Source organism: Acanthisitta chloris, unplaced genomic scaffold, assembly GCF_000695815.1.
Source record: "Acanthisitta chloris isolate BGI_N310 unplaced genomic scaffold, ASM69581v1 scaffold3702, whole genome shotgun sequence".
In the NCBI taxonomy this organism is placed as follows: domain Eukaryota; kingdom Metazoa; phylum Chordata; class Aves; order Passeriformes; family Acanthisittidae; genus Acanthisitta; species Acanthisitta chloris.
The window spans coordinates 2,984-15,483 of record NW_008660880.1 but is presented as its reverse complement, the minus strand read 5'-3'; the positions used below and the strand labels follow the sequence as shown (position 1 = coordinate 15,483).

The 12,500-nt window shown below is 39.1% G+C and overlaps 1 protein-coding gene across 1 annotated transcript in view; it reads left to right on the top strand.

Annotated features, from left to right (window-relative positions):
• GTDC1 (glycosyltransferase-like domain containing 1) overlaps window positions 1-10,953 on the top strand; it is a gene marked incomplete at its 5' end in the record, with an annotated part of 37,044 nt that extends 26,091 nt beyond the window's left edge. Inside the window, 3 exons of the mRNA XM_009069985.1 lie at window positions 2,372-2,442; window positions 3,159-3,250; window positions 10,490-10,953. Coding sequence (XP_009068233.1) covers window positions 2,372-2,442; window positions 3,159-3,250; window positions 10,490-10,573 — 247 coding nt within the window. The remainder of the gene's footprint in view (window positions 1-2,371; window positions 2,443-3,158; window positions 3,251-10,489) is intronic.
• Between the last annotated feature and the right edge of the window lie 1,547 nt (window positions 10,954-12,500).

The following is a 12,500-nucleotide window of genomic DNA, read 5'->3' as shown; positions in this document are numbered from 1 at the left end:
ATTGCTAGATAATGCGACTGAGAGCCTTAGCAGGCCCTCCAGAAAAGTAATTCAGCCAAGCAAAATTATCAGCTAATTATATTTAGAATCAAAAGCCCAACAACTATTTGCAGATAAATTGTATGAATTGAAGTGAATAGACCTGAATATTAAGATTCATAGATTTAGCAGATGATTTGTTAATTGGAATAAAAAGGCCATTTACTAGCCATTTTAACAATAGATCAATCGGAACTCTATTTATTATTTAACTAGTAGTGCTTAAGGATTGAAATGAATCATTGTATTATTGTTATGATATGATAGTTTTCTAGGGAAGGACACAAATGCATGGAAATTAAAAGATTCCTTGTCCATCCTCAGCCCAAAGCCTGAGTCCATGTATGATCTGTCCTGTTTGGTTAGATCTATGGGTCTTGGCATCTGAGAGATACACAGTTAGTAGTAAGACTACTACACGTAGTAAGGACTGGCCAGAAAACACGCACAAACTTTGGTGCAGAAAGGTAGAAAAATGAGTATGCAAATCAGAGCATTTGGAAAGGAAAGAATTCCAAATTTTTAACTTTTATCCAGCGAACTACAGAGGAATTAAATTCTGATTTTACTAATTCATGATCCTGGTAGAGGTTTTTCATGAGGGGAAATTGCATACTCAAACGATGACTCAGATTGCATCTTGGCCTGCAGTTTTGTTTTAGGGAGCTGTTCTTTTTTTTTTTTTTTTTCCCTATGCAGACGATATGATTAAAAAGCAAATATTTTAACATAACTTAGTGATCTGAGCTATTACTGAAATGTCCACAGTTTCACTCTTTTTTTTTTCTCCTAGATTAAAGAAAACTTTAAAAATCTATTTGCTTTGACATATGACACAATATTTAAGAACTGAAATCATCAATTAAATCACACATCAGAAACATTTCCCTTTGGTAAAAAATATAGTGCTAGACGATGTACACTTTGAAATTGTTGTTAATGTTTAAAATGCAATCTGAAGTGCATATGTTATTTTAAAAAAAAACAACATAAATTACAAATTTTAAAAGTTTCTGGAAGAAAAAAAAGGCCCCAGCAATCATTGCATAGCAGAAGCATGTGCAGAGAAATGTGTATCTTTGGGGTTTGTGGATCTGCACAGTTTTCTAGCATGAAAGCTGAATATGTTATTCGTTATTTTCTTTTCTGTCTAAAATTGAGTAGATCTAAAGGAAACAGAGTTTTTTCACAGTACCTGTAATAAAGTACCAAACCCAACATTCACATGAAGGTAGCAAAAGCCTTTGGACTGTCACTGAAAATAGAAAAGGTGAATATTGACAAGATTTCAGAATTATTTTTTTTTAATTCTGAGGAGTGAGGGAAACTGAAGTTAAAAATAAAGTCCTCGTATGGTCAACATGTTGGAGGAAATTCAAAGCCTCTCATAAAATAAACATATTTTGAGAAGTGTTTTGAATTTCAGTGTGTAATTTCTGGCCAACAGAAATTACAGTTGTATCTTTGGAGGGACTTTATGTCAGATCAATGGTCTTTATGGGAAAAAAATAAACTGAGACCTGGATACCTTAACCCATTCAGCTATTAAAATGTGAACACCAAGAGGGACAGATTTGCTTTAGATTCAGTACTGGAAAACTTTGCACCACAGTGGTATGATTCTAAAATATTTGGGTTTGATGTTACAGGAGATATGTAAATTGTCCTTTGAAAAAAAACAAAACCATAAGCACAAAACTTCGTGTGCGCTTTGGTGAAACGATTTCATCAGTGGGTATTAAAAAATACAACAATCTACATCCTGAAAAAGAAAGGAAATTATCCAAAGCATGTGAATAAGCTAAAATATCCCAGGCTGGAACATGCTGCAGGTTATTCCTGGGTTATATTTAACTTTAACCTTTGGAGCCTGAAAGTCTAAGGAGAATCTTTGCTGTGCCAGGTGAGGGAGATGTGTGTGTCTCTGTGTCTGCCCAACTTGCCCACGTCTGCCCTTGTTTTCCTGCAGCATTATTAAGCAAAGCCGTCCATACTTCACCATGTTGTTACATGTGTCTGTCTGCTGATTATAAAATGTGTTAAACAGTATTTAAAAAACAAAAAAATGCAGAGCTGCGCTTTGATTTATTCAGCGAACAAAACATATGCTCGCTGTTCTGTTCTATGTAATTCATATGATCAATAAAATTTTCTTTAAAAAGAGCAACTTTGGCATTTAGAAGGATTATGCTGCTGAGGGAAAAAAAAAAAATAAAAAAAAAAAATGTTTCCCTCTTGCTGCATGTAGGCAACCTCAAGGCTCTTGCACCGAAATAAGTTTTTGGCTGACGAATGTCTCTTTTTTTGTGTATTTCTGGTTTGTAATCCTCAGGATCGAAGCTGTTTATTGTGGTTGTTACCCGCTGTGTCCCAAGGCCTTGGTGTACCCAGAGATCTTCCCAGGTAGCTGCTCTGTTGCCTGTTCCTTTTGCTGAAACGTCATGTCGTGATTCCTGCTCAAATCCAAAGTTTGAGAATAAACTTGAGCAAAAGCAATTGTTTATTTGGCAAGCCAACATGTTAGTGTTAAGGAAAATTTTATGTGTTTTAATACATTAGACCAAGTTTATATTTGCCATCTGTTCTTTTAAGATAACACAAAAGCAAGTTTTGAAATAGCATTCTTCATTGTTAGCATACACAACCCATAATGATAGATTTTTGTTAAAAGGTCAGTGATGCTGCAATGGTTTGCAGATTTTTATTTTTTTTTTTTGATACACAGAAGGGAAAGAAAAAAAAAAAGAGGCCTGAAAATCACACCAAATTATTTAAACAATTTAATACTTAATAGTATGCAACTGCAGTACAGGATACACACTAATGTAGTACCAGTTCTTTGAAAAATCTCATCACTAAATGTATCACATATGCATTGTGTTACATTAGAATAATGTATTTTAATCACCCAAAGGAGATGTCTAAACAGCACAACTACACAGTCTTATTTAGCATTAAACATCCTTGTGAGCTGAGGTAACCTTATAAAATCATGCTTAAATAATGTAAAACACGAGGCGGCACAGAGCAATATGCATTTTTAATTAGTAAAGTGACTAATATCGAGTGTGTGCTTTGAGGTTTTTGTTTCATTAAAAATGTATCTGTTTTTCCTGCAGCTGAATATCTGTATTCTACACCTGAACAGCTTTTTAAAAGGCTTCAGAATTTCTGCAAGAGACCAGATATTGTGAGGAAACATCTCTATAAGGTAGTTGTTTGGAATAGTTTTAGATGATATAATGCCATATCGAAGTACAAAGGGGGGAGGAAAAAAATCCACCCTTAAAAAAACAACATTTAATTAACATACTAATGTTTAAAGGAAACATGCTAGGGAGGGATATTAGTCGTTACACTAACAAGGATTAATTAAAGTAGATGCCAGTTGTATTAACCTAGGTCTTATGAAATACGTGCACTTAATGCATGCTACATGCTTTTTTTTAATTTATTGTTTTCTAAAATGACTGTCCTTTACATTTGGACCCAAGAGGCTTATAAAAATGAACCTGGATTAATGCAACTCATTAGTTTAAAAGGAAAATAAAAGAAAGATCCTACAATTATACTAATGAGGATAAGCCTACCTTCCTATCCTAATTTCATCTTCCAAAAATGCAGGTGACAGGTATCAGGTAAGATTTCTTTGCCTTTTGGAATTATTTGAACGATTTCCATCGTTATGATGATTTTAACTCTTTGCTTTATAAGGTGTCTTGAGTATAAAAGTTTATGGGGAGCATAATTTACTGGTGTTTATCATGTCCTCTTTGCAGTTATTTCTGTAGAGAAAGTCCAGTCTCAGTGCATACTGTTCAGGTTTTCATCAAGTGGTCAGTGCTAGACTGCCTTTCCTAGGTTTAAGTGGTGTATTTGTACTGTTGGGAGTCACACTTCTCCTTTTTAAAAATTTTAATTGCGTGATTGTAGATGAAGCACTAAATTTTCTATTATTCCAGTGAAGAGGTGTTATTACATGATGCTTCTTTAGAGGAATAACTGCTCTTTTCTGCCTGCTGCTGTCTACATTTAAAGCGCTTTGTGACTTTTACTGTCCTGACTCTGCCGTGGGCAGGTTGGATACACATCACCTCTGCACAACAGAGGTGTTTCAGCTTGTAAAAAAGCCCTGAATTCAGCTAAAGGCTTGGGAGTGCAGAGTAAGACTCCTGGTGTTAACCCGTGCAATACAAATGTGGTTCTTTTGAGTGTTCCCTCGCTGTCGCCGTCCAGGCACACTGTTAATGAGCAAGTCGAGTAATCTCCTTAATTTGAAGTCTCATGCTGCCAGCAGATCTAACCTCATCCCTCCACCTCCTTCCCTCTGGGGACCAGAAAGTGTTGGGTCTTGCTGTGTCTCGTCTGCCTCTCTACCCCTTCCTGCACACATGTAGGAGCAGTGAGGGTTTAGCCCAAGCCTTGACTTTTTTTGTGACCTAAAAATAGACATTTACATAATGATACATCAAAGATGATGTTGTTTCTGCAGGAAACAGTTAAACCTCAAGAAAAAAGGAGAGAACCAAAAATGCAATTTAACACCCAATTTCAAGCTCATTATCTTTCATTGTCTATTAACTTGGCAATGGTTCAGAAGGTAGCTCATAATAGTTTAAAATGCTGACTGAACACTTCCAGTGTTCAGCATTACTTCTTGAGTCAATAGTATCGTAGAGTTATACATGGGGGCTTCAAAGGGAAAACAGTCCTTAAACGTTTACCTTGACATTTCCCAATGCTTCAAGCTCAGCTAATGGTCGTGTTCACATGGATCTTCTCCCTTACATATGGATCCACAGCTCCCAAACAGAGCCAAGGCATGCAAAAAATGGGAGTAGCAGCAGAGAAAATACTGATATAAAATAGTATGTGTTGAAAATGTATGTGCAAGCCCTGTAGGCAAAATGCTGATTTGCTTGAAGGATTTTTCTCTTTTTTTAAAGAACTCCTTGGGATGATTTACAGGCAGAAGCTGATTGTGTTTATCCTACCCTTCATGCATGGTCTTGTGCTGTCCCATTCAGATCTCCTTTGTGTTAGAACTGAATGTCTGCAACAGGTAGCAGTGGAGCTGAGTGAGGGATCGTTTTAAAATGAGTGAAGCAGAGCCTAATCCTGCACCTGTGGGCACCAGAGGAAAGATCCCTGTTGTCTTTAATAGGCTTTGGATCAGCTTGGAGAATACTGTTAGAGTTGTCTTTTTGTATATACACCCACGTACACCAGGTCTCTTTTCACAATGAAACCATCCACAAAACCTCCTGGAAAATGCTAACTTAGAGCTGTGCTGTTAATGTCAATATAGCTGGAATGATGCTGCTTTTTTAGGAAGCTGAAAAGAGTGAAATCATGAAGGCTACACAGCACTTACATTATATTTTCACCTTTGCTTTCATATCAGTATAATATTATCTCTGCTATAGTGGAATAGGAAAGAGATCCCAACACAGTGATGCATACTAACCAGCTGCTTTGCTTTTAGAATCCTTCCTGCCATACTCTCTGCCTGAAGTTTATAAAGTATCTGTGAAATTTTGGAAGTAAAAATACTTCAAAAGCAAACACTGCTTTTCTCTGATAGTTGGGGATTCTGCTCCATAGATTGGGAAGTAATTGTCATCAGGAGTACCTTGGCTTATCCTTTACATGTTGTTGGGATTTGATTACTAAGGATATCCATAATAATTAGACATCAGACTAATTAAACAGGCAGTTTATTCCTTCAGTTGTCCTCGGTGCTTGTGCTGACAAAATTAGGGGCAGAAAAGAGAAAAATGACAGAGGGGCAGTGGGTTTAGGGACTGGACACAGGGAGTATCCCTGTGAAAATGCACAGACCAAGGCATTAGACTGTAATAGCTTAATTCCATGGAGCAGATTCATGCTGGCAGACTTTTAAAAATATCCATAATGTAAGCACCTATGAAAACCTTTCCAAATGATGTATTGCTTACTCTGTGTATTCTCACAGTGCTCAGGACTGGCTCATCTGCATTTCAACCTTGCCTTCTACCAGTTATTAACAGAAGATTGAGATGAGAGGAAAGTAAATCTCATTTGTTCTCAATTATTTGTTCTCCTCCAGTTTCATGGAATCAAACTCTAGTTCTGGGTGGGTTTGGGTGCCTAAGTAAGCTCCAGAATGAAGCAACTAACAGCAACAGAGCATCAGGCAGAGTACACCATAGGACCTGTCAGTGCTTGCAAGTGCCCTTATCTAGTAGATTTAAAGTTAAAAATATAAAATAAAATAGGGCAAAGCATTTGTTTCTGCATTATTTGCTTTAAGTTTACCTTTCAGTTCCCTCACTTGAGTTTCCTAATTTAAAACAGCATGTATAAAGAGTATACAGTGGAAAGGGACAAGAAGAGTTGCCAAAAGCCAGGCATGGAAGGAGCTGACAACTTTAAATAATCTCTCCCAGCCCTCCCAGCTGAATGAGTGCTGGTTGACATGCTGTCAGCTTCAGTTCCTACAGAAAAATCCTACTCTCACTCATGCTTGTTTAACAGAGAAAAGAATTTGGCCCACTTTCTGACATTCATCTTCTCATTTCCATCACACTACAGAAGCTCACCTGCCTATGAAAAGACACATGGCATGATTTTTTTTTTCTTTCTTACACCACTGTAGAAGGAAATCTGCTGAATTCAAAGGGATTAAACTGCTGTAAAATCAAATTAAGATCCCAGTTAGACCGTAGACATCTGAATTGTTTCCAGTCTCAGGATTTGGCTCTATAGGGCAGTTCTAACAAAACTTTCTTTTTTCTTTTTTTTTTTCTCTGATTGGAGATAAAGCAGTATCTTGTGTAGTTTAGGGAAATATGTAGAAGGGAAAACTGCTCCTGATCCAGCTTTCATATTTAGGCAAAGCTAGGAAAGCAGCAGGAGGCATTCTCAGCCTAAGGATACAGGGTGCTGAACACGTGAGGATTCAGGATAGCCTCACAACACATGTCCCATCAGCCACTCAGCCCTCTTGCAGGAAGCAGAAGTCATTCATAGTTCTTGTACAGTCCATGCAAGATACAGGGGCAATGCTTCTGCCTTTATCCTTACCCACTCCACAGGAAAACTTCATGAGAAACTCATTTTTCCATAAGCAGCCTGGGTTAGTGGAAGGTGTCTGTGTTCATGGCAGAGGATTAGAATGAGATGGTGTGTAAGGTCCCTTCCAACCCAAACCATTCCAGGATTCTATGATATGTTTACAGACAGCATTAAAAGCTTTTTTTTTTTCAGTTGGCTCAGGATTTCCCCACCTTAGGTCACATTGAGTGTTTTCTTGTTCTGAAAACAAGAACTCCCCATCCATCTTTTCTATATAATTTATTATTTTATAAACATTTGTCACATATCCCAGTCTTTAAAGTCTCTCCTTGTGAATTTTGCTCCATGTTTATATTCTAATCTCTCATCATTCAAGCCATTTGATGCTTGTGAGCTGTCTTTGTGTTGGTGTGATCATTGCTTTAGAGTATTCTGGGCCATGCCATCAGTTTATGTGATGCGTAGTACTCTGATAATTCTCAACCTGTTCCTTATGGAGCCAATCCTACTGTTTACTTTTTAATGGTGAATGTATATTGAGCAGATGTTTGCTTACAGTGTTCTCCAGATCTTTTGTCCTGAGCTGATAAAGTTAATTCAGAGCTTTATAGGATATGCAAATAGTGCAAGTGTTTCCATCCATCCTGCTGGATTTCTGTTCAACAGCAGAGCATGTTTGCAGAGGGAAAAAAAAGGAAGGAATTATATTGAATTTGTGTTTTACCTGGTTAGCAATAGGTTCTGGTTGGAGGGAGGTTAGAAACACAAGTAGGAGATTTGTATTTGCCTCTTGAGTTGCTCAGTTTCCAGTGAATGTAATTTAAAATGTTTTCAGAAGTGATTTGGATTTGCTTCTCAGAGCCTGTGGTCTTGATCTGCTTCTCTGAACCTGTGCAGGAAGGTTATAGGAGCCTAAGAACTCTGAGGTGCAGTGTGCTGTGTCCATGCTCTCCTGCCTCTGCTTCAGTGCTTAGCCATGGGGTCCTAAGCAAAATGTATATAACATAAGGATTATCTCCTGCCTCTGCTTCAGTGCTTAGCCGTGGGGTCCTAAGTAAAATGTATATAACATAAGGATTTCTTCTGTGAAATAAAACTTTCATTGCTTATTTAGAACATGAAATCATAGAGTAGTTAAGGAAGGTGCCTCTGGAGGTCACCTGGCCAGCCTCTGCTCAAAGCAGGGCCAGCCTTGAAGCAGAATCTGACTTCAGAGTTGGATTAAGTTGTTCAGGGTCACATCCAGGTTAGACTGAAATCTTGAGATTTTTCGCTCCCATATGTTTGGCTGATCTTGGTGAAATCCAGCTAGTTTAGGAGGTTTGCACAGGTGAGATCTGCTGGACTGTGGACCACAATTTAAGTATTTTGGGTCAACCTTAGGTCTTCAAGCAGCATTTGGGTCTGGAAGCAGTTGTGATAGAGTGAGGTCTGTTAACTAATGTGAGTCCTCACTGTGGAAGAAATGAGCTGGCAGAAAGGCTACTGAAGTTGCCTAATAGCTCATTTTGGGATCCAGACATAGCTATATAGACCTAATGTACGTGTAGATATATATATGTGTATGTGGCCTGCACTTGAACTTCTCCCAGAACTTGCCTTGCACTTGGCTCTCAGAGGTATATAGCTAGGAGACTTCAGCTCTCTGAAAATCATAGAATCATAGAAACATGTAGGTTGGGAAGAGAACTTAAGATCATTGGTCCAACCTTTAACCCAGCACTGCCAAGGCCACCACTAATCCATGTCCCCAGATGCTGGTCTGTAGCTCATAGCAGTTGGCTGTACTGTAGAGCAGGACTAAAGCAATCATTAAGAAAGCAGTTATGGGTGCAACTTTCAGCATAAACACCAGAACTTGGAACTTTTTATTCTAACAGTATTAGATAGCTTCCAGGGTAGTTTTAGAAAGCAAATGAAAACTGGCAGATGAGCCACAGCCGCTGCAAAACGGTAGATGTAGAAATGGGTCAAAGCAAATCGGATTGACTTTGGAAGAAAAGTTGCAAAAAGCATGAAAACTTCTTTTTTTCAGTAAAGTTTATTAAATTACCTTGAGGAAGAAAGCCTGAAACTGTTTTCCTACTGTTGTAGTTGGTCAGTGTGTGATAAACCATCCTACGCAAGGGACCCACCAGCATAGCCTGCATAGATTCACATAAAAAATTTGATGGTTTCTGTTTAAAGACAGCAAGAATGAAATGAGTTTTAAAAGGCCAATATAACAAACTGCAAAACAGACACACCAGCATAGCCTGCATAGATTCACATCAAAAATTTGATGTTTTTTGTTTAAAGACAGCAAGAATGAAATGAATTTTAAAAGGCCAATATAAGAAACTGCAAAACAGACCAGTTTGGTCAGGGAAATACAGTTTCTCTACTGAGGATCATTATCTAGCTCTGCCTTGGGCCTCACAGTGCACCCAATTCATGTAAAGTAATGGTGTCTTTTGATGGTGGTTTCCAAATTCATTTGGAGTTTAAAAGTTGAGCTCCAAAGCTAATTGCTACGAACTGCTTTGCACCTTGATTCTTTCCCCATATTCATAGAGGGAAGGAATTGGGTAACAGAGTAAAGCTTACCCAATGCAAACTGTCTCTGTAAATCACTCTGCTGTCTTGCCTGCCAAATCTCAGGTTTTGTGTTGAATAATAGTCTCTAAGTCTTGAACTGTTCTGAAACAAGCAGGCTGAATGGATGAACACTCCTATTAAATTCTAAAGGTTATCTCTGAAGTCTAATGATGGCAGAGTAGATGTTAATTGCTTCAGTTATGATCTTAGGACACCAGAAACAGGTAAGTTGATTATTTCATGAAAGATACTATGCTGCTACTGACATTATGCTGCCTGTTCCTTATGGGGATATCTTGCATTATGTGAAAACTTTGCTTCTCTTGATCTCTGCATATTTAGGAACTGTTAATGGAATGACTATTCCTTGAAAAAATGAATGCTCGGACCTTTTCAGAGGTATCACTCCTCCTCAAAAAAAAGGAGGTTACTCTCAAATAAAGCCCAGACCATTGATGGCCAAGCAGGAGAACTAGGCCCTCACTCCTGCTGGCTTGTGGCTGTGCCATGGCAGAGAGGGGCAGGTTGGTCCCTGTGGGTGTTCCATCTGTGTTGTGTCCACTGAGACCACCAGTAAAGCAGAGGGATGTTTGATGGTGCTCATCCAGGAGCAAATAATCTGGGCCTGATGATCAGTTTACCTGTCTTAAAAAAAACAAACCACTGAATTCACCCCATTTTTAAATAATGCTGCATAAGCATTCTCTGGCCAACTGGCTTCCACCCCTCCTGAAATTCTTCCTGTGTGAGAGACATTCCTTTTGTGTCCCAGCATCTAACACAGCTCCTTGTGCTTTTCTCTTGTGCTTCCTCGCAGGGCGAGACGGCCGGGTTTTCTTGGGCAGCGCTCGGCAGTAAATTCAGGTCTCTGCTCGCAGCAGAACCGAGGGAAGATTTGTGACAGATGGGGCTAAGTCACAAACTTGCAGCCTCAGGCAGAATTGTGGAAGTTTCCAGAGTGTGCCCATATTTACCTGATCAGAGAGAAAAGAAAATCTGCAGAGGAAGCCGAGCCTGGCTGCTTGTCATAGCTGACACAGAGCCATCTGCCACAAACCTGTGGCGGCTTCAGATCTCCAATCCCTGCCACCACCCCAGCTCAAATTAAATACAGATTCTTAGAGACGTTATGATGGTTACACATGTCCTCGGCATCACATGCAGGAGACTGTTCAAAAAAAATATGTGGCCTGTTGTGTAACCGCACTCATGTATCCCATATGTGGTGCCACATTGAATTTCCGGTTGAATCTGTTTTTATCCTTTGTACTGGATGACATGGTGCCTGAATTCTTTCTTTTCGCCGACACGATGGCAGCCAAGCTGCAGCTTCAAACGCTCACACTTGGCTGAGTTTCTACCTAGGTTGCCAGGTTATCATTGGAGCCTTATTGTGTCCTCAAAGGGCCACAGGGCCTGAAAGGAGGATCCGAACACTGCCGGACTAATTGGGCAGCCATCTCCGGGTTGTTGGGAGGCAAAGGGCTGCTTGAGCACTTCTCTCTCTCTCTCTCCTTTTTTTTTTTTTTTATTGCAAATTAATGACTCTCTGGCACAGAGGTTTTTAAGTGAAGGTATTAATAAGGGGTCTGGCAGGTAATCCCATGATTCGTGGAGTTACATTTGCATTTAATTAATCTTAAAGAAAGCTGAAAGATAAACAGCTGTAATTCAAGCTAGCATGGGAAATATGCTACATGGTGCCATCTATCCGATAAAATGAAAGCCGAGACACTTGTTTTATTTCTCTCAAGGATGGAGAACAAACAGATAACAATCAAAATACTTCCAATAAAAACCAGTAGTTTAAACGTAATGGCAGTTCATCAAGAATCTTTGCATCCAGTTGCAAATACAGTCTTTTAAAGATAAATCACTTATGATTCCAGCAGTCAAGCCGCTATATTTGTTAATGTAAAATGTTTTGAAGATGTAGATTGTACAATAAATTTTTAATAAAGTGCCCACTGCAATTTTTAATTAGCATATCTCATTCATGTATAAGTGTGTACATCTATCTGTATGTTTATCACCATGCATATCCTTGTGTCAGAGTCAATGAATGCAATTGTGTCTTTATCTGATGAAGTAGAATCTGGTTTGCAAGGGATAATAAAACCTTAAGACAATTCCAAGATTTTCAGCTCCACTCTGGGAAGAAGCAAGAAGAAGATTCTGGGTAAGGTGTTACAAAATGAAGCCTGGTAAGACTTCTCTTTGTAGACAGGTATGGTCTCAGCTTGCCTTGAATCAGACAGGGCAGCTCCTCTCCCTGTCATGGCACCAGACATCAGCACTTTCCCTTTACCTGAGCACCATCCACAGCAGGTGAAAGGAATGGGCTGGTCCCCCTCTCACACATGCCTTTGTCCCTTCGGACACCATCAAGATGTTGAAATGTCCTTTCTCAGTGTGAGAGAGACCTTGTGGTACCTCTCTTTAAAATTACTCCCTGAGGCAATCAAAAAACCTCAGGGAGACCCAACGGCAAGTGTTTGGGTATTTTCCTAGCACTGCAGAGTTGTAATTTTGCAGTAATCATCTCTCTTGTATGTGGGTTCCTCCTCCTTTCTGCTCAGCCAAAGCCCAGCTTGGCTCTAGGCATTGCATGTGGTTGAGTTGATGTCGTCTTCTCAAGGGAGGGTGTAGGTCTGGTAGTCATTCTTGATAGAGCCAAGGAACAGAATTGCCTTGCACTTATAGCAGACTGTGTCACAGATGTTCACTGATGTTATCACACCTTGCACTAGCAAGAGCAAATTAGAATATTTTTGGTCTTCTGAGGAAACTGAGGCATGGTACAGTTAAAGCAAATTGCTTCAAGTATC